General features: G+C 54.7%; 1 protein-coding gene across 2 annotated transcripts; it reads left to right on the top strand.

The window, feature by feature from the left end:
* Window positions 1-1954: 1954 nt before the first annotated feature.
* On the top strand, window positions 1955-22656 carry TNNT1 (troponin T1, slow skeletal type). Of its 2 annotated transcripts, XM_033224429.1 has the most exons (14): window positions 1955-2149; window positions 4442-4484; window positions 4589-4602; window positions 4904-4927; window positions 5149-5181; window positions 6018-6039; window positions 9853-9916; window positions 10423-10539; window positions 10773-10850; window positions 14367-14480; window positions 16059-16168; window positions 20732-20822; window positions 20953-20993; window positions 22483-22656. In XM_033224429.1, exons 2-14 carry the CDS (start codon window positions 4453-4455, stop codon window positions 22526-22528), a joined length of 786 nt encoding a protein of 261 aa, XP_033080320.1. In that variant the 5' UTR covers window positions 1955-2149; window positions 4442-4452; the 3' UTR covers window positions 22529-22656. The 2 variants fall into 2 exon arrangements, with proteins under 2 accessions (XP_033080320.1, XP_033080321.1); XM_033224430.1 differs by lacking the exon at window positions 5149-5181 and having other exon boundaries at window positions 1968-2149.
* Window positions 22657-24526: the final 1870 nt, after the last annotated feature.

The raw sequence follows: 24526 nt of genomic DNA, 5'->3' as shown, positions 1-24526 counted from the left end.
CAGGCTGGAGTGCAGTGGCACAATCTCAGCTCACTGCAACCGCCGCCTCCTGGGTTCAAGCCATTCTCCTGCCTCAGCCTCTCCAGTAGCTGGGATTACAGGTATGCACCATCACACCCAGCTAATTTTTGTATTTTTAGTAGAGACGGGGTTTCACCATGTTGGCCAGGCTGGTCTCGAACTACTGACCTCGTGATTCACCCGCCTCGGCCTCCCAAAGTGCTGGGATTACAGGCGTGAGCCACCGTGACTGACCACAAATATGCATTTTACATGGTGGTGGAGGCTTAACATTTAAGTGCATCCCATTGAATGCATTCGTATGGAAACATGAAGCAGGGATATGAAGGCACTCAGTGCACAGCCTCTGTCAAAAGTCAGAACCAGTCCGTGGTCCATGGTATCTTATCAGGAGAAAGTTATTGAAATCAGTCTCTCATTCAACTAATGCTGTAGCTATGCCTTGCGGAACAGGGGGTTCAGTTAGTCAGCATCTGGCAATGGATGGCTGCAATTGTTGTAATATTGCATATCTTGAGGCCAGTGCTTGTTTAGCTGTTAGAAAAAGGAAAAGCCTTGTGGCAATTAGAACATAGTTTATTATATAAGTGTAGGGATGCATGACTTAACCCTTGCCTGGCATGGCCTTAGGTCTTGTTTATAATTTGGTATCTTATTGCCACAAACAGTTCATTCCATCAGTCTTCTGATCTCTGTTGTCACAGCACCTCTGGCCCATGTGGAGTGCACAGAGATGCCAAGACTAAAGCTCAAAGAGAGAGACACACAGAGAAACAGACAGGCAGAGAGACATACCGGCAACAGAGAGACTGAGTTGGGAGTAGAGAGAGAAGGAGCCAGACAAAGACCCAAAGAGAGAGGGGGAAAATACCATGGATGCATAGAAGGAAGTGCAAAGAAAGGAGAAAAGAGAGACAGAGGTATAATCGCAGCAAGGTGCAGAGACATGGAGACCCTGTAAGATATGGAAATGGAGAGCCACAGAGGGGGAACTGCGGGCACTAAGACATGGAGAGAACTAGAAAGACAGAGACGTGAACGTGGACACAGAGACCCAGAGCCAAAAAGAGACAGAAATGGGGTCATAGGTGGACAGAAATGCACAGAGAAACTGTGAGCCTCCACAGACACAAACGCTGAGAGGGGCAGACATGCAGAGACACCCACAGAAATGCAGAGACGAAACCACCTGGAGACACATGCCAAAAAACACACTGAGGGACCCAGAAAGAGACAGATGCAGAGAGAGCCCAAGACAGACGCCAGCGAGAGGCCCCAGGAAAAGCACAGAAACACAGAGACCGACCAGGAGAGGCAGAGGTACTGAGAGGTGGGGAGGGGAGGAAGCCTGCTCTCCAGGGCCGGCTTGAACCCAGAACTCAAGGTCACGGCTTGGCTAGGAAGCGGGAGGGGGACACCAAAAAGGTCAGTGTTAGATGGAGGTGGGGAGGGAGGGGAGGTTTCACCCTAATTGACACCCCCTCCCCCTCCCCACACCTGCTTCCCGGCTTTAGTGCCTGTTGTCACCAGGATGGAATCCTCGTGGCAGACAAAAGGGTGGGGTGGGGAGGGGGAGACAAAAAGATGGACAGAGACAGAAGGGGAGACTAAGAAGTGGAGACAGACACACAGAGATACACAGATGGAGAGCCACAGAGACAACAGAAACGGGGGTCCAGAAAGAGACCACGGTAGAAAGAGGGAAGAGAGAGAAGAAAACAGGAAACATTCCTCATAGCCTATATGTCATTAGTAGGTCCTCCAAGGACCTACTGTGAGCCGCGCATGGGGATGTCAAAGCACAGGGAGCTAGAAGGGAGGTAGCTGCGGCACCATGGGACCTGGGGGTGGGGTGCGGGCGGGAACGGGGCTCCTGGGCCGTGCAGATGGGGTTAGCATGGGGTTGGGGAGGGGCCCGCGGAGGCTTTTGGACTCTGAGTGTGGAGCCAGGGGCAGCCGGGCTGTCTCTGAGCTCCCAGACTTGTGTTTGAGCAAAGGAATTCTCTCCCCCTCCCTCTCCCTTCGGGGCGGGGCCGAGCCTCCCAGGGCCAGCTATAAACTCCCGGGAGCTTCAGTGCCCTCAGCAAGGCTCAGCCACGAGCTTCGCAGCATCTCAGACGCAGCCTAGGTAAGAGGCTCTGCGGGGCCCTGTGGTCTGTAAAGACTGTGTCCCTACGGGAGGGGGCAGGAGGCGGGTGGGGAAGATGTGGGGTGTGGAGAAATGGTGCAGAGCTTAGGTGGGGCACACAACTGGAAGTCTGGGAACTTGAGAGGCTCAGACTGCAGGGGGACTCAGGATAGAGGGGAAAATACTGGGATTTGTGGGTTACACAAATCCGAACCCAGGGCTGCCCAGACTTGGGTGTCCCAGAACAAAACCTCCTAGGATCTTGGGGTTCTGGGAATCTGGGGGAAATCTCAGCAGTCAGGGATATCTGGACTTGGAGGTCAAACAGTCTGGGTGTCAGGATTTGGGGCCTCAGACTCTGAGGGTGTCAGGAATTGGGGGTGGGTCTCAGAATCTGGGGTTTTAGGAGTGGAGGCCTCGGAATCTGAGGTATTACGATAGAAAGCATGAGAACCTGGAGTGTCATTATCCGGGTATCATGAATTGGGCCTCTGAGTTTCGGTATTGAGATTTTGGGGGCCTCATATTCTTGAGGTTTCAGAATTTAGGTCCCAAGACCTGGGGGTGGTCTTAAGATGTCCCGGCCCATATCTGGACTATCAAGAACAGCTGTGAAGACTTGCTGGTCTCAGAAACATGGGCATCACAAATGGGGGTCTCAGAATCTGTGGGTATTGGGATTTGGGGCTAGGCACCCTGCGGCCTAGGGAATCTCAAAGACTTTGAGGTCCAAGAATATAGGGGTCACGGTGAGGTCTATGGACAGAAGGTGCCCTTTATGCCCCTGCCCTCTGCGTGATGTATGGGAAGGTGAAAGGGGAGACAGGTGGGGAGGAAACCAGCCAGCGGGGAGGGGTGAGTGGGAGAGGGGATGAGGGTGACTAATTCTCCCAGAAGCCCCCCTTCCTCAAATCCCTTCTTAGGAAATGTCCTCTGTTTCACCATCTATGACATCCCCCCGAAATAGCTCCTGGGGGTGGGGCAGCTATTGTCTTCAGGCCACTGTCCCTTCTCAAATGCCTCCTCCTAATCCCAACTGGATCAGGTTCCCATGGACTTGTCATAAGACAAAAGAGGACAGCTGTGTGGAGGGGGCAGGGTCTGCAGCCTCCTGGCTGTGCCAGGACCACACCTACCAAAGTCTGTCCTCATGCATGCTTTAGGACAGCCAGCCCCCTCCCTTGGACCCAGGAGTCCAGACCTGAGCCCTCCTTCCTCAGACGCAGGAGTCCAGGCCCCCAGTCCCCTCCTCCCTCAGACCCAGGAGTCCAGACCCCCAGCCCCTCCTCCCTCAGACCCAGGAGTCCAGGCCCCCAGTCCCCTCCTCCCTCAGACCCAGGAGTCCAGACCCGCCCCTCCAACACCTGGGGCCCTATCCTCCCTCAGACACAGGAGTCCAGACCCCCAGCCCCTCCTCCCTCAGACCCAGGAGTCCAGGCCCCCAGCCCCGCTCCTCCCTCAGACCCAGGAGTCCAGACCCGCCCCTCCAACACCTGGGGCCCTCCTCCCTCAGACACAGAAGTCCAGACCCCCAGCCCCTCCTCCCTCAGACACAGAAGTCCAGACCCCCAGCCCCTCCTCCCTCAGACACAGGAGTCCAGACCCCCAGCCCCTCCTCCCTCAGACCCAGGAGTCCAGACCCCAGCTCCTCCTGCCTCAGACCCAGGAGTCCAGACCCCCAGCCCCTCCTCCCTCAGACCCAGGAGTCCAGACCCCCAGCCCCTCCTCCCTCAGACCCAGGAGTCCAGACCCCCAGCCCCGCTCCTCCCTCAGACACAGGAGTCCAGACCCCCAGCCCCTCCTCCCTCAGACTCAGGAGTCCAGACCCCCAGCCCCGCTCCTCCCTCAGACTCAGGAGTCCAGACCCCCAGCCCCTCCTCCCTCAGACCCAGGAGTCCAGGCCCCTGGCCCCTCCTACCTCAGATCTAGGAGTCCAAGCCTCCATCCCCTCCTCCCTCAGACCCAGGTGTCCAGGCCCCAGCCCCTCCTCCCTCAGACCCAGGAGTCCAGACCCAGGAGGCCAGGCTGCAGCTCCTCCTCTCTGACCCAGGAGTCCAGGCCTCCAGCCCTTCCTCCCTCAGACACAGGAGTCCAGACCCCCAGCCCCTCCTCCCTCAGACTCAGGAGTCCAGGCCCCAGCCCCTCCTCCCTCAGACCCAGGAGGCCAGGCTGCAGCTCCTCCTCTCTGACCCAGGAGTCCAGCCCCCAGCCCCTCCTCCCTCAGACCCAGGAGTCTAGGTCGCCCCCTCCTTGGGGCCCCACCCCACTGGGCCTCTTCTCTCTGTTCCTTAGGCCGCACCAGGATGTCGGACACCGAGGAGCAGGAATATGAGGAGTGAGTGCTGCACTGGGAGGGTTGGGGGCGTGCAATGGTGGAGAGGCTCTCCCACCCCCGGTCTAACTCTCCCCTCCCTCCTCTTTCCCCACACCCGTCCGCAGGGAGCAGCCAGAAGGTGAGTAGGGAGTGGGCCGGCCCCATGGGATGGAGACACCCCCAGGAACTCTTGGGACGGGAGGCGAGGCTTGTGGCACCTTGGCGGGGAAGGGGCAGCTCAGCCCTCGGGCCCTCGCCCGCCCTCTCCGGGTCTGGAGCGTCTCCCCGTGCCATCCCTGTACCGCCAGGGGGCACATGCCCATCGCAGCCGAGGCCAGAGGGACCCCCGGTCCAGCAGAGGCTGGAACCCTGGTCTCTGGCCACTCCCCCGTTCCCTCCCCGAGCTCCTAACGCCTTCTCCTCTGTGCCCCCATCTCCAGAGGAGGCTGCGGAGGAGGAGGAAGGTGAGGTCCTGGACTCTGCAGGTCTGGAGCTGGGGGGCGGGGGCTGGGGGCGGGGACGCTGGGCCCGGGAGGAGGGGCGGGACGGGGCTCCCGATGGCCTCGGCTCCAGGTCCTCTAACAGCCTCTCCCGTCTCTCCCTCTCTCCCCCGCGCCCCGCGCCCGGGCGTGGCCGCTTCCCCCTCGCTCCCCACACCCTCGCTGCTCCTCCCGCCCCTCCCCAGCCCCCGAAGAGCCGGAGCCGGTGGCAGAGCCAGGTAACCGCGGCTGCTTCGCTTCCCGAGACCGATGTCGGGGGCCCGGGGGGACCCCCGATATCCTCGGGCCCCAACCTCCACGACCACCCTTCCCTCCCTCCGCCCCCTAACCCGCCCCCAGGCCCGGTCCTTTAAGCCTCTTGAGAGCTCCTGCGCCCTCTTGGGGCCGGGAAGGGAAATGGCCCTGCCGTGGCTTTAACCCTTTCCCTTCCTTCTTAAAGGGACCGACACCCAAGCCTTCTTCCCCAGTCTGGAGGAATCTTTATAGAAGGGTTGGATGTTTGCGGAGAAGCACCACCCCGTCACCCTCATCTTCGCCTCCAACCTTGTCTGTTATTTTCTCCCCCATATACATTCAAAGGTTGGGGCTTGGAATTTAGGATTGCAGAGGAGGCTAGCCCTGGGAGTCAGGGTCTCCAAGGTGGGGGTGGAGGGCGAGCTGAGGAGAGAGCTGTGGGGTCACTGAATAAAGACAGAGGTTGGCCCTCCCTGCACTGCTGGCTCTTAATGGAGGAGGGCAGGCGCTCTGGGCATATAATAGAGAAGGGTCTGGGGGTTTGCACTCCTGGGAGTGCAGGCAGCGGCAGTGGGGCATCCCCACACCAGCTCTGAATGTATATCTGATGCGTGTGACCCTCTTCCTCCTTTACAGCCACCCTGACTTTCCTTCCCTCTTTTCTTCTTCCCATCCCCCTCCTCCAGAACTGGACTCTGGAGTCCTTCCCTGGGCTCCTGGAGGCCGAGGCTTGGGGGGTCCCTCCCCAGGGTGTGTCGGGCCTAGTCCCTCTCCTCTAAACTCTTGCTAATTATCTCTTTGTATCCCCCACCACCAACAGAAGAGGAGCGCCCCAAACCAAGGTGAGATCCTACAGGGTGGGGGTCCCCAATCATACATCTTCCTAAATATTCCCTCTATCCCCAGAGATAGGGTGTGAGAAAGGCAGAGATGGAGGGAGGAAATTGAAACAGCAGTCAACATTTCTCCGCCTCCTCCTGCTCCTCCCTCCCCCTCCTCCCCCTTCCCCTCTCCATCCTCCCTTCTCCTCCTCTTTCCTCCTCCTCCTCTTCCTCTTTTTCCCCTTCCCCTTCCTCTTCTCCTTCTCCTTCATCATCGTCATAGTCTCCACTCTCTTACCCAGACTAGAGTGCAGTGACCCAATCCTGGCTCACTGCCTGGACATCTTGGGTTCAAGCAATCCTCCCATCTCAGCCTCCCGAGTAGCTGGGACCACAGGCATGTGCCACCACACCTGGCTTTTTTTGGTTGTTTTTTTTTTTTCCTTTTTGTAGAGCTGAGGTCTTGCTATGTTGCTCAGGTTGGTCTCGAACTCCTATCCTAAAGCAAGTTTCCCACTTCAGCCTCCCAGAGTGCTGGGATTACAGGCACAAGCTACCATGGCCAGCCAGTCTGTTTCCTTCTTTCCACCTAATGGTCCCTCTTCCCCTTGAGCCTTTACTATCACCCCAGCCTCCTCTCTGGCCTCCCTGCCTCCAGCTTGTGGCTCATCCTCCTCCATGACTCCAAAGAGACCTTTCTAACACCAGAGCTAACCCCGCCCCTCCTCTGCTCAGAATCTTTCCTCAACTCCCCACCACCGTTAAGACGAAGTCAAAGCCACTAGCCTGCATTCAAAGCCTTCCCCATCTGGCTCCAGCCGACCTCTCCAGCATCTCCCTTCCCCACTGACAGACACACAGCATTTCATGGTTCTCTAGCCATGCCGTGCTTTTATACCCCTGAGCCTTCGCACACACTGTGCCCTCTGCCTGCATAGCGGCAGGTGGGAGGATCACTTGAGGATAGAAGTTCAAGACCAGCCTAAGTAACAAGATGAAATCCCCTGCATCCCTACAAAAAATTTTTAAAAATTAGTTGGGCACAGTGGCACACACCTGTGATTCCAGCTACTCAGGAGGCTGGGGAAGGAGGATTGTTTGAGCCCAGGATTTGGAGGCTGCAGTGAGCTGTGATTGCACCACGATATTCCAGCCTGGGCAACAGAGCAAGATCATCTCTAAAACATAAATAAAAATAGGGGAATGGGGCTGGGCGCAGTGGCTCATGCCTGTAATTCCAGCACTTTGGGAGGCTGAGGGGGGCAGATTACCTGGGGTCAGGAGTTTGAGACCAGCGTGGCCAACATGGTGAAATCCTGTCTCTACTAAAAATACAAAAAAATTTGCCAGGTATTGTGGTGGGCACCTGTAATCCCAGCTATTTGGGAGGCTGAGGCGGGAGAATCGCTTGAACCGCGAGGCAGAGGTTGCAGTGAGCCAAGATCGTGCCATTGCACTCCAGCCTGGGTGACAAGAGTGAAACTCCATCTAAAATATTAAAAAAAAAAAAAAAATGGAGGAAATGGACTGACAGGGACTCCAAGGCAAAGGGACAGGATTTGGGGATTGTTGGGCAAGGGGAGGGAAGCAATGGGGGCAACCCCGAAGGGTCTCTGGGCTGGGGAACAAAGTGGACAGTGGGGCTGCCATCTCCTTCTCGGAGAAGTTGGTGAGCTCCGTCAGGACGTCGTGTGTGGGAAGGTGGGAAAAGTTCAGGAGATACCTGTTAACTTGAGTCTGGGGCTTAGGAGAGAGTCTGGACCAGAGACACTTGGCGAGTCCTCAGCAGTTGATGATACCAGAAGTCATTGGAGTGAATGGCGTTGATGATGAGAAAAGGGAAAAGGAAGGCTCCCTGGCAGCTCACGGGGGTGTGGGGGGCCAGGAGACAGGGATGGAACAGCCCCAGGGGTGGGAGGCAAGCCAGTATTTATTCCTGTAAAATATGGTAAGCCATATTGTATTCCCACACATGACGCCCTGAAGGAGCTCATCAACTTTTCCAAGATGGAGATGACAGCCCCGCTGTGCACTTGGCTGCCTGGCCCAGAGACCGCTGGGAGTTGTCCTCACCTCCTCCTTCCCCTTGCCCAGCAGCCCCTAAGTCCTGTCCCCTTCATCTTGGAATCGCTCTTCGCGGTCTCAGAAACCCAGAAAAGAGAATTCCAAGGAAGTGGCAGGAAATCAGAGCAGGCTGAGGGCTGAGCCTCAGAGCGGCACCACCCAATAGAATAGATGGCAAGACACACACATCACTTACAATTTCTTACTAAAGGCTGGGCGTGGTGGCTCACGCCTGTAGTCTCAGCACTCTGGGAGGCTGAGGCGGGAGGATCACTTGAGCTCAGAAGTTCAAGACCACCCTGGACAACATAGTGAAGCGCCATCTATTTATATATATGTGTATATATATATATATATATATATTTGGTTTTTTTTTTTTTTTTTTTTTTTGAGATGGAGTCTCCCTCTGTCACCCAGGCTGGAGTGCGGTGGCACGATGTCGGCTCACTGCAACTGTAGCAGGATGAGCTGCAGACAAAACTCCTCAGACACCGGATTAAAGAAGGAAGAGGTTTTTTATTTGGCCGGGAGCGTTGGCAGAATCGCGTCTTAAGAGCCGAGCTCCCCGAGAAAGAAATACTTGGCCTTTTTAAAGGCTTACAACTTTAAGGGATCCACGTGAAAGGGTCGTGATAAATCGAGCAAGCGTGGGAAACGTGGCTGGGCTACGTGCATCAGCTAACAGAACAGAAAGTTTTACAATGCTTTTTTCGTACAGTGTCTGGAATTTACAGATAATAAAAGTAGTTTAGGCCAGGGGTTGATGTTATTATTATTACTTTGTTTAACTCCTAGGGCTGGGTGGTGGTGCCAAGGTTGTCTGGCTATTTATCTTACTTTTGTTTCTCTCTTTCCTCCTGTCTTGTGAACTAGGCAAGGTCGGGGGAGGAGGGCAGCAGGAGGAGTAGTGGTCCCCTTCCTTAGGACCTCCACCTCCCGGGTTCAAGCGATTCTCCTGCCTCAGCCTCCTGAGTAGTAGGGATTACAGGCATGCACCACTACGCCCAGCTAATTTTTCTTCTTTTTCTTTTGTATTTTTAGTAGAGATGGGGTTTCACCATGATGGCCAAGCTGGTTTTGAACTCCTAATCTCAAGTGATTCGCCCGCCTCGGCTTCCCAAAGTGTTAGGATTACAGGCCTGAGCTACCGCGCCTGGCCTGTGGAACACCATCTCTACAAAAAATTTAAAAATGGCTGGGCATGGGGGCTCACACCTGTAATCCCAGCACATTGGGAGGCTGAGACAAGCAGATCGCCTGAGGTCGGCAGTTCAAGACCAGCCTGGCCAGTACGGTGAAACCCCCATCTCTACTAAAAATACAAAAATTATCCAGGCATGGTGGCAGGCACCTGTAATCCCAGCTACTCATGAAGCTGAGGCAGGAGAATCGCTTGAACCTGGGAGGCGGAGGTTGTGGTGGGCTGAGATGACGCCATTGTACTCCAGCCTGGGAGACAGAGCAAGCCTCCGTCTCCAAAAAAAAAAACAAAAAAAATTCTTACTAGGTATATTTTTAAAGTTCAACAACAACATAGGAAAATTTAATTTTCATAGCACAGTTCTAAAAATCTGTTACATAAATTTTCATCATTTCAACATGTAATCAGCATAAAACATGATTCTGTGTGTTTCACTGACAGCCTGCCCCAGTTGGGGCCCTCCATGTTCAGGGGGCTGGCGGCTACCTCACCAGACAGCGCATCCCGGAGGTGGGAGGTGGCTCAGGGAGGTCGGGTCACTCATGGTCTCTCTGTTTCTGTCCACCCAGCCGCCCTGTGGTGCCTCCTTTGATCCCGCCAAAGATCCCAGAAGGGGAGCGTGTTGACTTCGATGTAAGTGTCAGAGACCCCTCCCCAGGCACAGTTGCTACTCTTCAAGGGGCTTTTGTGCCAATCATGAAAAGGCGCCGGGCCGGGCGCGGTGGCTCATGCCTGTAATCCCAGCACCTTGGGAGGCTGAGGTCAGGAGTTCGAGACCAGCCTGGTCAATATGGTGAAACCCCGTCTCTGCTACAAATACAAAAAGTAGCTGGGCGTGGTGGCGGGCGTCTGTAATCCCAGCTACTCGAGAGGCGGAGGCAGGAAAATCGCTTGAACCCGGGAGGCGGAAGTTGCGTGAGCCGAGATCGCCCCATTTCACTGCAGCCTGGGAGAAAAGGTCCCCGCTCTCCACTCCCGTCTTTGGAAGAGTTGATTGGTGTCAAACACGAGGCATTGCTGCCACCTGCTGGACACCGTCCTGGGAAACGGTTCAGTTCGCCGTCCTGCATGGGGGAGACGCTGGGAGGCTGCTGCCCTCTCCAGGGTCTCCCAGGACGGGCTCCCCGTGTGTCCTGCAGGACATCCACCGCAAGCGCATGGAGAAGGACCTGCTGGAGCTGCAGACGCTCATCGACGTGCATTTTGAGCAGCGGAAGAAGGAGGAAGAGGAGCTGATTGCCTTGAAAGAGCGCATTGTGAGCCGAGAGTCTGGGTTCCCCCAGTCTTCCTCTCTCCATGTGGATCCCTTGCATCTTGGGAAATGCAGATAATGGTTTTCCTTCTAGTACAGAGCTGAGCCTGAGGCTTTCGGGAATTCACCCAAGTCGGTGGCCACCCTCCAGCCTGTTTATCTCCACTCTTAGCCTACTCTGGGGAGGGATGACTGGGGGTACGTCCCTGCACCCCCTTATTCTTCCCCGTTCCCCAGGAGCGGCGCCGGTCCGAGAGAGCCGAGCAACAGCGCTTCAGAACTGAGAAGGAACGCGAACGTCAGGCTAAGCTGGCGGTGGGTGCCTCCCCTGCCCTGGAAGTCCAAATGTTACTTCTTCAGCCAGGTGCCCATTTTGTTATTATTATTATTATTACTACTATTATTATTTGAAACTGAGTCGAGCTCTGTCTCCCAGGCTGGAGTGCAGTGGTGTGATCTCAGCTCACGTCAACCTCTGCCTCCCAGGTTCAAGCAATTCTCCTGCCTCATCCTCCCGAGTAGCTGGGACTACAGGTGCTCCCCATCAGGCCTGGCTAATTTTTGTATTTTTAGTAGAGACAGGGTTTCACCATGTTGGCCATGATGGTCTCCATCTCCTGGCCTCGTGATCTGCCTGCCTCAGCCTCCCAAAGTGCTGGGATTACAGGTGTGAGCCACCGTGCCCGGCCTATTATTATTATTACTATAAAGTGCTGGGATTACAGGCGTGAGCCACCGCGCCCGGCCTATTATTATTATTATTATTTTTTTTTTTTTTTTTTTTTTTTTTTTTTTTTTTAAAGAGACGGAGTCTCGCTCTGTCACCCGGGCTGGAGTGCAGTGGCCGGATCTCAGCTCACTGCAAGCTCCGCCTCCCGGGTTCCCGCCATTCTCCTGCCTCAGCCTCCCGAGTAGCTGGGACTACAGGCGGCCGCCACCTCGCCCGGCTAGTGTTTTGTATTTTTTTTTTGTAGAGACGGGGTTTCACCGTGTTAGCCAGGATGGTCTTGATCTCCTGACCTCGTGATCCGCCCGTCTCGGCCTCCCAAAGTGCTGGGATTACAGGCTTGAGCCACCGTGCCCGGCCATTATTATTATTATTATTATTTTTTTTTTTTTTTTGAGACAGAGTTTCACTCTCGTCACCCAGGCTAGAGTGCAATGGCGCGATCTCGGCTCACTGCAACCTCCGCCTCCTAGGTTCAAGCAATTCTCTTGCCTCAGCCTCCTGAGTAGCTGGGATTACAGGCCTGCGCCACCACACCTGGCTAATTTCATATTTTTAGTAGAGACGAGGTTTCTCCGTGTTGGTCAGGCTGGTCTCAAACTCCCGACCTCAGGTGATCCGCCTGCCTCAGCCTCCCAAAGTGCTGGGATTACAGGCATGAGCCACCACACCCGGCCTATTATTATTATCTATTTATTTATTTGGAGGCAGGGTCTTGCTCTGTCACCCAGGCTGAAGTGCAGTGGTGTGATCCTAGCTCACTACAACTAGGACTTCCCGGGCTCAAACGATTTTCCCACCTCAGCCTCCAGAATCGCTGGGACTACAGGCATGCGCCACTCTGCCCGGGGAGTTTTTTTTGTTTGTTCGTTTTTTTTTTTTTTTTAATTTTTTGTAGATACAGCATTTTGCCATGTTGTCCAGGCTGGTCTTCAACTCCTAAGTTCAAGCAATCCACCTGCTGTGGCCTCCCAAAGTGCTGGGATTACAGGCATGAGCCACCATGCCCAGCCTGGATTTTCCATTTTCTTCTTTTTACTTTTTTTTTTTTTTTTTGAGACAGTCTTGCTCTGTCACCCAGGCTGGAGTGCAGTGACGTGATCTCGGCTCACTGCAACCTCTGCCTTCTGGTTCAAGCGATTCCCTTGCCTCAGCCTCCTGAGTAGCTGGGAATACAGGCACCCACCATCCGGCTTGGCTAATTTTTGTATTTTTAGTAGAAATGGGGTTTCTCCGTGTTGGTCAGGCTGGTCTCGAACTCCTGACCTTAGGTGATCCACCCCCTGGCCTCCCAAAGTGCTGGGATTATAGGCATGAGCCACCATGCCTGGCCATTATTATTATTATTATTATTATTTAAGATAGGGTCTTTCTATGTTGCCCACGTTGTTCCCAAACTCCTGGGCTCAAGTGATCCTCCTGCCTCAGCCTCCCAGGTAGCTGGGATTACAGGCACAAGCCACCTGCCCATCACCTAGCCGAGAAGGGGATTTGGCAGATGTGATTAAGTTAAGGATCTTGAGATGGGACGGTTGTCCTGGAATATTTGTGGGGAGGGGCAAGATCATCACAAGGATCCTTATGAGAGGAAGGCCAGAGGGTCATACTGAGAGATTTGAAGATGCTACATGGCTGCCTCTGAAGATGGAGGTAGGTCCATGGGCCCAGACGTGCAGGCAGCAGCTGGAAAAGGGAAGGGAATGAATTCTCCCCTAGAACCTCCAGAGAAAATTGGTTCTGTTCACAACCTGATTTCAGCCCAGTGACACCAACTTCAGATGTCTGATCCGCAGAACTGTAAGACAACAAGCTTGCATTGTTTTTCTGCCACTAAGTTTGCAAGTTATAGCAGTGATAAGAAACTAAGGTTGGGCACGGTGACTCACGCCTGTCATCCCAGCACTTTGGGAGACAAGTGGATCACTTGAAGCCAGTAGTTCGCGACCAGCCTGGGCAACATGGTGAAACCCTGTCTCTACTAAAAATACAAAAATTAGCTGGTCATGGTGGCACATGTCTGTAATCCCAGTTACTTGGGAGACTGAGGCAGGAGAGAATCACTTGAACCCAGGAGGTGGGGTTTGCAGTGAGCAGCTCAGAGATTGCACCACTGCACTCCAGCCTGAGTGACAAAGGGAAACTCCATCTCAAAAAAAGAAAGGAAATTAATTCAGGTACGGAGTACTGGGTGTACAAAAAGCCTCATGTCCACCATAAGGAGAGGGGGCTCAGCCTGGACAAGCCACTATTTCTGGAACACGCAATGAAGAGTTTCTCAAATGTTGTAATTCCTTTGCTAAATATTCTAGAACCCCTTCTTCAGGCTCGAAGCCATCAGCCTCTTTAATCTCCCCAGTCCCTGGCCTATCACCAGTTACCTTCCTTGACCCCCTTAAAACAGACATTCTCATCTCCTGAGACTAAGGGCAACTGCGCCCCAGACAGGCTGAGCATCTGGAGTGAGGTCACATAGCAAAGTTCACTATTGGCTGTTTCAGGTTGGAGGCATGCAGAAAAAGCAGGCATTTCTCCTTCCCCTTCTCCTTCATTTCCATTTTTTTCTGAGAGGATATTAAGACCCAGGAAGGGGGCCAGGCGTGGTGGCTCACGCAATACCAGCACTCTGGGAGGCCGAGGTGTGCAGATCACTTGAGGTCAGGAGTTTGAGACCAGCCTGGCCAACATGGTGAAACCCAATCTCTACTAAAAATAGAAAAATTAGCCAGACGTGTTGGTGGGTGCCTGTAGTCCCAGCTACTCAGGAGGCTGAGGCAGGAGAATCACTTGAACCTGGGAGGCAGAGGTTTCAGTGAGCCGAGATCTGGCCACTGCACTCCAGCCTGGGCGACAGAGTGAGACTCCATCTCAAAAAAAAAAAAAAAAACCCATAGAGGGGAAGGAACTTACAGGTGACCACACGGGGAGAGCTGGCCGGGCTGGGAGGAGACACCTGTGTCTCTGCTGGTTCTGATGTTCCCCGGCCTGCTGATCCCTGTGCTCCAGCTCCACTCAGCACTGAATTGAGCCCCGTCCTTCCCATCCCAGGGCCCTCCTCCCTCAGGCCTAGAGGGGCAGCCATGAGGTTAACCCCTTCCTTCCCACAGGAGGAGAAGATGAGGAAGGAAGAGGAAGAGGCCAAGAAGCGGGCAGAGGATGATGCCAAGAAAAAGAAGGTGCTGTCCAACATGGGGGCCCATTTCGGCGGCTACCTGGTCAAGGTGAGTCAGCCTGCAGGAGCCTGAGGTCTAAGTTCTGAGGGGGGAGAGGCTTGGGGCCAGACCTCTGGTTCCTAGTGGAGGAGGGGCTGGGGCCTGGACTCCTGGGTCTGAGGGAGGAGGGGCTGGGGCCTGGACTCCTGGGTCTGAGGGAGGAGGGGCTGGGGCCTGGACTCCTGGGTCTGAGGGAGGAGGGGCTGGGCCTGGACTCCTGGGTCTGGGGGAAGAGGGGCTGGGGGCCTGGACCTCTGGATCTGAGGGAGGAGGGGCTGGGTCCTAGATTCCTGGGTCTGAGGGAGAGGGGCTGGGCCTGGACTCCTGGGTCTGAGGGAGGAGGGGCTGGGGCCTGGACTCCTGGGTCTGGGGGAAGAGGGGCTGGACCTGGACTCCTGGGTCTGAGGAGGAGGGGCTGGGCCTGGACTCCTGGGTCTGAGGAGGAGGGGCTGGACCTGGACTCCTGGGTCTGAGGGAGAGGGACTGGGCCTGGACTCCTGGGTCTGAGGGAGGAGGGACTGGACCTGGACACCTGGTCTGAGGGAGGAGGGGCTGGGGGTCTGGACTCCTGGGTCTGAGGGAGGAGGGGCTGGACCTGGACTCCTGGGTCTGAGGGAGGAGGGGCTGGGGGTCTGGACTCCTGGGTCTGAGGGAGGAGGGGCTGGGGCTGGACTCCTGGGTCTGAGGGAGGAGGGGCTGGGGGCCTGGACTCCTGGGTCTGAGGGAGGAGGGGCTGGACCTGGACTCCTGGGTCTGAGGGAGGAGGGGCTGGGCCTGGACTCCTGAGTCTGAGGGAGGAGGGACTGGGGGCCTGGACTCCTGGGTCTGAGGGAGGAGGGGCTGGGCCTGGACTCCTGGGTCTGAGGGAGGAGGCGCTGGGGCCTGGATTCCAGGGTCTGAGGGAAGAGGGGCTGGACCTGGACTCCTGGGTCTGAGGGAGGAGGGGCTGGGCCTGGACTCCTGGGTCTGAGGGAGGAGGGGCTGGACCTGGACTCCTGGGTCTGAGGGAGGAGGGACTGGGCCTGGACTCCTGGGTCTGAGGGAGGAGGGACTGGACCTGGACACCTGGGTCTGAGGGAGGAGGGGCTGGGGGTCTGGACTCCTGGGTCTGAGGGAGGAGGGGCTGGACCTGGACTCCTGGGTCTGAGGGAGGAGGGGCTGGGGGTCTGGACTCCTGGGTCTGAGGGAGGAGGGGCTGGGGGCCTGGACTCCTGGGTCTGAGGGAGGAGGGGCTGGGGTCTGGACTCCTGGGTCTGAGGGAGGAGGGGCTGGACCTGGACTCCTGGGTCTGAGGGAGGAGGGGCTGGGGCCTGGACTCCTGGGTCTGAGGGAGGAGGGGCTGGGGGCCAGACTTCTGGTTCCTAATGGGAGAGGGTCTGGGGCTTGAATTCAGTCTGAGAGGAGGGGCTGTGTGTCTGAGGGAGGAGGGAGTGGGCCTAGACTCCTAGGTGTGAAGAAAGGCCTGGGGTGCAGACCTGTGGGTTCCAATATGGAAGTGGTCTGTGGGATCTGACCTGTGGGTCCCGACATGGCGGTGGTCTGTGGGATGTGACCCCCAGTTTACGGTACCCCTTCCCCAACCCTCAGGCAGAACAGAAGCGTGGTAAGCGGCAGACAGGGCGGGAGATGAAGCTGCGCATCCTGTCTGAGCGTAAGAAGCCTCTGGACATTGACTACATGGGGGAGGAACAGCTCCGGTAAGTGCTGTGGGGGGCTCAGGGCTGCAAGGGCCTGGGTGTGAGACGGGGATAAAGGAGCTCACACCCACATCTGGGTGGGCAGATACCCCGGGTCTCAGCTCCGGTGCTGTGTGACTTTGGGCAAGTGGCTTCCCCTCTCTGGGCCTCTGCTGCCTTCTCTGTGAAACCTGTCACTGATAGAGAACCCACTTTTCGTGGCTGCTGTGGCCTGTAGCATCTGACAGGTGTTACTGGGGAAGCCAGACAAGATGACTTCCCTGCCCCCGAGTTTAGGAGATTTTAACGCTGTGATGTGCCCTGGAGCTCAGGATGGGCTGTACCTTTTACCTAAATTCAAACTAGGAACGCGGGTGAGAGTTTTCCAGCTGCATCCCTCACCTCTAGAGCCAAGACCACCCGCCTCTCATGATAAGATGAGCCACAGGACGGCAGGCTGACGGGGACTTGCTTCAGGAGCCCCCCTGCATCTCTGTCCTCTAGCCTGGGCTGTGGCTCAGAAACGTCAACCACCCCAGAGTGGCACAGTGATCGGGTTTGCCACTTGCACCAAAAGCCCCTGCCCGGGGCTCAGTGCCAGCTCCGTCTACTACTTTGTGATCCTGGGCACGTTCTCTGACTTCTCTAGGGCTCCCGTTCCTCACTGGCAGAATAAGGATGTAATCACATAATCAACCTCACAGAGCCGTGAAAGGGCAGTGAGATAGAAATAATAATTACAGCCTGGGCCTGGTGGCTCATGCCTGTAATTCCAGCACTTTGGGAGGCTGAGATGGGAGGATTGCTTGAGGCCAGGAGTTGGAGACCAGCCTGGGCAATGTAGTGAGACCCCATCCTTAAAAAAAAAATAATTACAGCAGCAGCTTCCTATGGAGGGCTTACAACCCTGTGAGGTAGATACTATTATTATCCTCGTGTTAATAGTGAGGAGCCTGAGGCACAGAGAGGTTAGGTAACCCTTCCAGGGTTGCACAGCTAGCAAGTGGAAGAGCTGGGATTTGAACCCGGGCAGTCTGGTGCAATAGTCCATACTCTGCTACTGTGCTGTAATGTGGCTTGATGGTAAATGTTTAACAGCTGCTCTCCAGGGGGCAAAACGTCTAGATTTAGCACATGCCCATTCCCATGGTGTAAATACTTCCACCTTGCTCCTTTTAAACTACTGTATGAGGACACTGACTGTGGAGTTGGGAAAAGATGTGCACCGCAGGCTCCTGGAAGCCCTCTGCAGGGGTGGTGGGCCCTCCTTCCTGTGCACATGATGCGTGTAAAGTATTGTCAGCCAGGCACGGTGGCTCATGCCTGTAATCCCAGCACTTTGGGAGGCTGAAGTGGGCGAATCACTTGAGGTCAGGAGTTCGAGACCAGCCTGACCAATCTGATGAAATCTCATCTCTACTAAAAATACAAAAAGTAGCCAGGAGCGGTGGCTTGCGCCTGTATTCCCAGCTGCTCTGGAGGCTGAAGCAGGAGAATCACTTGAACCTGGGAGGCGAAGGTTGCAGTGAGCCAAGATCGTACCACTGCACTCCAGCCTGGGCGACAAGAGCAAGACTCTGTCTAAAAAAAAAAAAAGGCTGAGGTAGGAGGATCACTAGAGCCTGGGAGGTCGAGGCTGCAGTGAGCTGTGATCATGTCACTGCACTCCAGCCTGGGTGACAAAGTGAGACCCTATAAGAAAGAAAGAAAAGGAAAGAGGGAGGGAGGGAGGGAACGAGGCAGGAAGGCAGGCAGGAAGGCAGGAAGGAAGGCAGGAAGGCAGGAAGGCAGGCAGGAAGGCAGGCAGGAAGGAAGGCAGGCAGGAAGGCAGGCAGGAAGGCAGGCAGGAAGGCAGGAAGGCAGGCAGGAAGGCAGGAAAGCAGGCAGGAAGGCAGGAAGGCAGGCAGGCAGGCAGGAAGGTAGGAAGGAAGGCAGGCAGGAAGGCAGGCAGGCAGGCAGGCAGGCAGGAAGGCAGGAAGGCAGGCAGGAAGGCAGGAAGGCAGGCAGGAAGGCAGGAAGGCAGGCAGGTGGGAAGGAAGGCAGGCAGGTGGGAAGGAAGGCAGGCGGGAAGGAAGGAAGGCAGGAAGGAAGGAAGGAAGGAAAGAAGGAAGGAAGGGGTAGGTTTTAGTCCAGGGCTGGTTTGGCAATTCTACAAAATCAGACACCCAGACTCCTATTTTTTTCTTCTCACTGACTACTTTTAGCCCAATAGTTCCATCCTCAAAATCACTCATAGTCCAATATAGCTGCTAGAGCTCCAGCCATCACATTTATGATCCAAGCAGCAGAAAGAAGATGTAAGAGGAGAGCCACAGATCTTTTTTGGAAGCCCTCCCTGTAGGGTCCAGCCCCACAGGGTCTGTGGGTTTTTCTCCCCATGTGCAGAGACGAGGGATTGTAGAAATAAAGACACAAGACAAAGAAAGACAAGACAGCTGGGCCCGGGGGACCACTACCACCAAGACGTGGAGATCGGTAGTGGCCCCGAATGCCAGGCTGTGCTGTTATTTATTGGATACAAGACAAGGGGGCAGAGTAGGGAGTATGAGCCATCTGCAGTGATTGACAAGGTCACGTGAGTCACGTGTCCACTGTACAGGGGGCCCTTCCCTGTTTAGCAGCTGAGGAGGAGAGAGAGAGAGAGAGAGAGGACACAGCCTACACCATTATTTCTTCGTATCAGAGGTTTTTAGTACTTTCACTAATTTTGCTACTGCTATCTAGAAGGCAGAGCCAGGTGTACAGGATGGAACATGAAACTGGACCAGGAGACCGGGCGCGGTGGCTCAAGCCTGTAATCCCAGCACTTTGGGAGGCCAAGACGGGCAGATCGCGAGGTCAGGAGATCGAGACCATCCTGGCGAACACGGTGAAACCCCATCTCTACTAAAAACATACAAAAAACTAGCCGGGTGAGGTGGCGGGCGCCTGTAGTCCCAGCTACTCGGGAGGCTGAGGCAGGAGAATGGTGTGAACCCGGGAGGTGGAGCTTGCAGCGAGCTGAGATCTGGCCACTGCATTCCAGCCTGGGCGACAGAGTGAGACTCCATTTCAAAAAAAAAACAAAAAAAGAAAGCGGACCAGGAGCGTGGCCACTGAAGCAGAGCATCACGGGGAGACAGTTAGTTCTCCGGATAACTGCGGGCGGGCCCGACTGATGTCAGGCCTTCCACGAGAGGTGGAGGAGTAGCGTCTTCTCTATACCCCCTGGGGAAAGGAAGACTCCCTTTCCCTGGTCTGCTAAGTAGCGGGTGCTTTTCCTTGGCACTGACGCTACCGCTCAACCCCGGTCCACTTGGCAACGGGCATCTTCCCAGACACTGGCGTTACCGCTAGACCAAGAAGCCCTCTAGTGGCCCTGCCCGGGCATCACAGAAGGCTCACACGGTTGTCTTCTGGTCACTTCTCACCATGTCCCTTCAGCTCCTATCTCCATATGGCCTGGTTTTTCCTAGGTTATGATTATAGAGCAAGGATTATTATAATATTGGAATAAAGAGTAATTGCTACAAGCTAATGATTAATGATATTCATATATAATCATATCTATGATCTATATCTAGTATAACTATTCTTATTTTATTTATTTTATTATACTGGAACGGCCCGTGCCCTCCGTCTCTTGCCTCGGCACCTGGGTGACTTGCCTCCCACACCACCCAGTGACCTAGTTTCGTCCCATTAGCCACCCCTACCTGCAAGGGAGATTGGGAAGAGTCGGTTTTCAACTCAGCCTATTGCACAAGATTCTATTTCTAGAAGAAAGGGAGAAGGGCTAACAGGTAGGCAAGCAGCCATCTCTTCCATAGTTTTATTTCCATATCTTCTAGAGAAGGAAACAGGATTCTAAAGGAAGTCACTTGACATATTCATAAACCAGAGAATGGCATGGCTGGGATTTGAACCGGGGGCTTCTAACTGCAGAGCCTGGATTTGCTCTTTTCTTTCTGCCTTTTCTTCCCCCCTCCCCTCCCCTCCCTTCCCCTCCCCTCCCCTCTTCTCCCCTCCCCTCCCCTCCCCTCTCCATTTTCCTGTCTCCTTTCTCCTTTCCTTTCTTTTCTTGCATCTTGCCCTGTTGCCCAGGCGGGAATGCAGTGGTGCAATCACAGCTCACTGCAGCTTTAACCTCCCAGGTTCCTTCCGCCTCAGCCTCCCGAATAGCCGGGACCACAGGGGAATGCCACCATGCCTGGCTAATTTTTTTTTATTTTTAGCAGAGATAGGGTCTTCTATGTTGCCCAGGCTGGTCTTGAACTCCTGGCCTCAAGCGATCTGCCCTCCTCTGCCTCCCAAAGTGCTGGGATGACAGGCGTGCGCCGCAGAGCCTGGTCTCTTAACCGTGACACCCTTCTCTCCCCTTGGGAAATGCGAGAGCTCCAGCTCGGATACAGAGAAAGCAGGCACAGATCGTAAAACTCTTGGCCTCAAATATTAACAAATGGTGCCGACAACGCTGAACTCACAGTCTCACTGTGTGGCTTTGGGTGGTTCCCACAACCTCTCTGGGTCCGAGTTCCTCTCCGTCCCTGGGCCTAGGGCCTGGCCTGCCTGGCTGCCTCCATCACAGCCCTCCTGCCTTACCAGGGAGAAAGCCCAGGAGCTGTCGAACTGGATCCACCAGCTGGAGTCTGAGAAGTTCGACCTGATGGCGAAGCTGAAACAGCAGAAATATGAGGTGAGACTCAGCTCCGCAGGGAGGGAGGGTAGGGCTGGGCTGGGAGGGACCAGCAAGTTCCATGCAGGGGTGGGTGGCCCGTCCCCACGTCCCCACCGGCTGTCCCAGCATCTGTCTTCTGCTTCCACAGATCAATGTGCTGTACAACCGCATCAGCCATGCCCAGAAGTTGTGAGTGTGATCCTGTCTCAAGCCCTTGCTCTCGTCCCCACCGTCCCGCGGACTCTCAGGCCTCTCCTTCCTCCCTCTGTGGGCTCCATCCCCCACTGCCTCTGGATTTCTGCCCCTTTCTCTTTGTTCTTCCTTCTCTGTCTTCCTCTCTCTGCTCTCGGAATCCTGGGTCTCAGTCCCTTTGTCTTTTTCTTTTTTTCTTTTTAGTTTTTGAGAGGGAGTCTTGCTCTGTTGCCCAGGCTGGAGTGCAAAGGTGCAATCTCAGCTCACTGCAACCTCCATCTCCCGGGTTCAAGCGATTCTTCTGCCTCAGCCCCCTGAGTAGCTGGGATTACAGGCATGCGCCACCACGCCCGGCTAATTTTTGTATTTGTTTAGTAGAGACGGGGTTTCCCCATGTTGATCAGGCTGGTCTCGAACTCCTGACCACAGGTGAGCCGCCCACCTCGGCCTCCCAAAGTGCTGGGATGACAGGTGTAATCCCGAGCCACTGCAACCAGCCCCTTTTTCTATGTTCCTCTAAATCCACGGCAGGGGAGGGGAGGGGCAGTCTCATTCCCCGCAGGACACTGGGCAGTGTCAGGAGGCATTTGGCTGTTGCACCTGGAAAGGGGCCACAGGCATCTAGAATGCAGAGCCCCGCATGCTGCTCAGCGTCCTACAATGCCCAAGACAGGGCCCCACACAGCAAAGAATGATCTGGCCCAAATATCTACGGTACTGAGGTTGAGAGGGTCTTCTCTTTTTTTTTTTTTTTTTTTTTTTTTCTGAGACGGAGTCTTTCTCTGTCACCCAGGCTAGAATGCAGCAGTGCGATCTCAGCTCACTGCAACCTCTGCCTCCCTGGGTTCAAGCGATTCTCCTGCCTCAGCCTCCTCAGTAGCTGCGATTACAGGTGCACGCCACCGTGCCCGGCTAATTTTTGTATTTTTAGTAGAGACGGGGTTTCACCACGTTGGTCAGGCTGGTCTCAAACTCCTGACCTCATGATCTGCCCGCCTTGGCCTCCCAAAGTGCTGGGATTACAGGCGGGAGCCACTGCATCCAGCCGAGAGGGTCTTCTCTGAATCTCTCTCTCTCTGTTTCTCCACTGATGTCTTCCTGGCTCCTCTCCCTCTCCCTTCTCCTCTTCTCCCGTTTCCTGTCTCTTCCCCCCGGCCCTTCCTGCATGTTACCTACCCAGGCCCAGATCACCCAACCCTTCCTCCCCCTACCCTGGCCCCTGACTCATAAATATTCATCAGCTCCCTCATGAACACCCTGCACTCACCCCCAAATGTCAGCTCCCACGTGTCAGTGAGGCCTGTGGCCACCAGCCGCTGCCCCCCAGTCGTAGAACCCAAAGGGATGACAGCTGTTTTGCACACGGCTTCCTCCGGGCAGGGAGGGCTAATATTTTGGGGAATGGGCTTTCTGAATTGAGGGCCTGGGGCCCATTTCAGAGACTGGAGGGGCCCCTTCTTCCTGATACCACCTCCTTCTTCTACAGCCGGAAGGGGGCAGGGAAGGGCCGCGTTGGAGGCCGCTGGAAGTGAGGTCGCCGCCCCGGATAGTGACCTGCTCTTACCCACCTGGGAAGTGTCGGAGTGTTAGTCCCTTCGATAGCTTGAAATAAACGCTCCTCTCAGACACCTGCTGGGTTCTCTGACTTTACTGTTGTGGATATGTGGCTGGTCTCTTGTGGTTAATTGACTTCTTATTACCAACATGCCATTGCTTGAAAGAGTGTCACCAATAATCATTAGAGTATGGCAGACTGAACCTTCACTCACTGCTGGTGGGAATGGAAAATGCAACAGCTTTGCAAGCAATCTGGCGGTTCCTCAACAAGTGAAAGCCTTTCCACAGGACCCAGCCGTTCCCCTCCTAGATGGATGTCCAAGATAACCAAGAACCTTTGTCCACACAAAAGCTTGCACATGAATTTCATAGTAGCATTTTTATTTTTATTTTTATTTTTATTTTTTGAGACAGAGTCTCGCTCTGTCGCCCAGGCTGGAGTGCAGTGGCGTGATCTCGGCTCACTGCAAGCTCCGCCCCCTCCCGGGTTCACGCCATTCTCCAGCCTCAGCCTCCCGAGTAGCTGGGACTACAGATGCCCGCCACCGCACCTGGCTAATTTTTTTGTATTTTTAGTAGAGACGGGGTGTTCCCCAGGATGGTCTCGATTTCCTGACCTTGTGATCCGCCCGCCTCGGCCTCCCAAAGTGCTGGGATTACAGGCATGAGCCGCCGCGCCCGGCCTTTATTTTTAATTTTTAGAGACAGGGTCTTGCTCTGTTGCCCAGGCTGCAGTGCAGTGGCATGATCATGGCTCACTGCAGCCTTGAATTCCTGGGCTCAAGTGATCCTCCCACATCAGCCTCCGAAAGTGTTGGGATTATAGGAGTGAACCACTGCACCGGCCGCAGCATTTTTATTTATTTATTTGTTTTTTTTTTGAGACAGAGTCTTGCTCTGTCACCCAGGCTGGAGCGCAGTGGCATGATCTCAGCTCATTGCAACCTCCACCTCCCGGGTTCAAGCAATTTTCCTGTCTCAGCCTCCCAAGCAGCTGGGACTACAGGTGCCCGCCACCATGCCTGGCTAATTTTAGTATTTTTGTAGAGACGGGGTTTCACCATATTGGTCAGGCTGGTCTCGAACTCCTGACCTCAGGTGGTCCGCCTGCCTTGGCCTCCCAATGTAGTGGGATTACAGGTGTGAGCCTCTGCGCCCAGCATTTTTTTTTTTTTTTTTTTTTTTTTTAGACAGAGTCTTACTCTGTCACCCTGGCTGGAGTGCAGTGGTGCGATTTCGGCTCACCGCAACCTCTACCTCCCAGGTTCAAGCGATTCTCAGCCTCCTGAGTAGCTGGGATTACAGGCGCCCACCACCAATCCCAGCTAATTTTTGTATTTTTAGTAGAGACAGGATTTTACCATGTAGGCCAGGCTGGTCTTGAACTCCTGACCTCAGGTGATCCGCCTGCCCCAGCCTCCCGAAGTGCTGGATTACAGCCGTGAGCCACCGTGCCTGGCCCACTGCATTTTTCATAATAGCCAAAAGGCAGAAGCAACTCAAATGTTCATTAACTGATGAATAGATAAACATACGTTGGTTCATCCACACAGTGGAATGTTGTTCAGCCCCGGAAAGGAATGAAGGGCTGACGTGGTGTGACATGCACGAACCTTGAAAACATACTAAGCGAAAGGAACCAGACATCAAAGACCACATATTATATGATTCCATTTGTATGAATTTTCTAGAATAGGCAAATCCATAGAAGCAGGAAGGAGGTTCATGTTTTTGAGGGGCTGGAGGACAGTGGGTAGAGATGACGGCTGAAGAGAATGGCGTTTCTTTTTCGATGACGAACGTGTTCTGGAATTAGTGGTGACGGTTGCACAACCTGTGAATATACTGAAAAACTCTGAATTGTACTTGAGATGATACATCTTATGATATGTAAAGTATATCCAAATTAAGAAACTCAAAAGCAGGCCAAGTGAGGTGGCTCCTGCTTGTAATCCCAGAACTTTGGGAGATCG

This window comes from Trachypithecus francoisi, unplaced genomic scaffold (assembly GCF_009764315.1).
Source record: "Trachypithecus francoisi isolate TF-2019V2 unplaced genomic scaffold, Tfra_2.0 Lachesis_group12, whole genome shotgun sequence".
In the NCBI taxonomy this organism is placed as follows: domain Eukaryota; kingdom Metazoa; phylum Chordata; class Mammalia; order Primates; family Cercopithecidae; genus Trachypithecus; species Trachypithecus francoisi.
Note: the sequence above shows the minus strand (reverse complement) of the source record. Positions and strands in the feature narration are given on the sequence as shown.

Excerpts from the sequence above, each read along its gene's own strand:
- TNNT1 (XM_033224429.1), top strand. The coding sequence starts at position 4,453 with ATGTCGGACACCGAGGAGCAGGAATATGAGGA. Across the intron at positions 10,540-10,772 it reads TTGCCTTGAAAGAGCGCATT|GAGCGGCGCCGGTCCGAGAG; the intron begins GTGAGCCGAGAG and ends CCCGTTCCCCAG. Across the intron at positions 10,851-14,366 it reads AACGTCAGGCTAAGCTGGCG|GAGGAGAAGATGAGGAAGGA; the intron begins GTGGGTGCCTCC and ends TCCTTCCCACAG.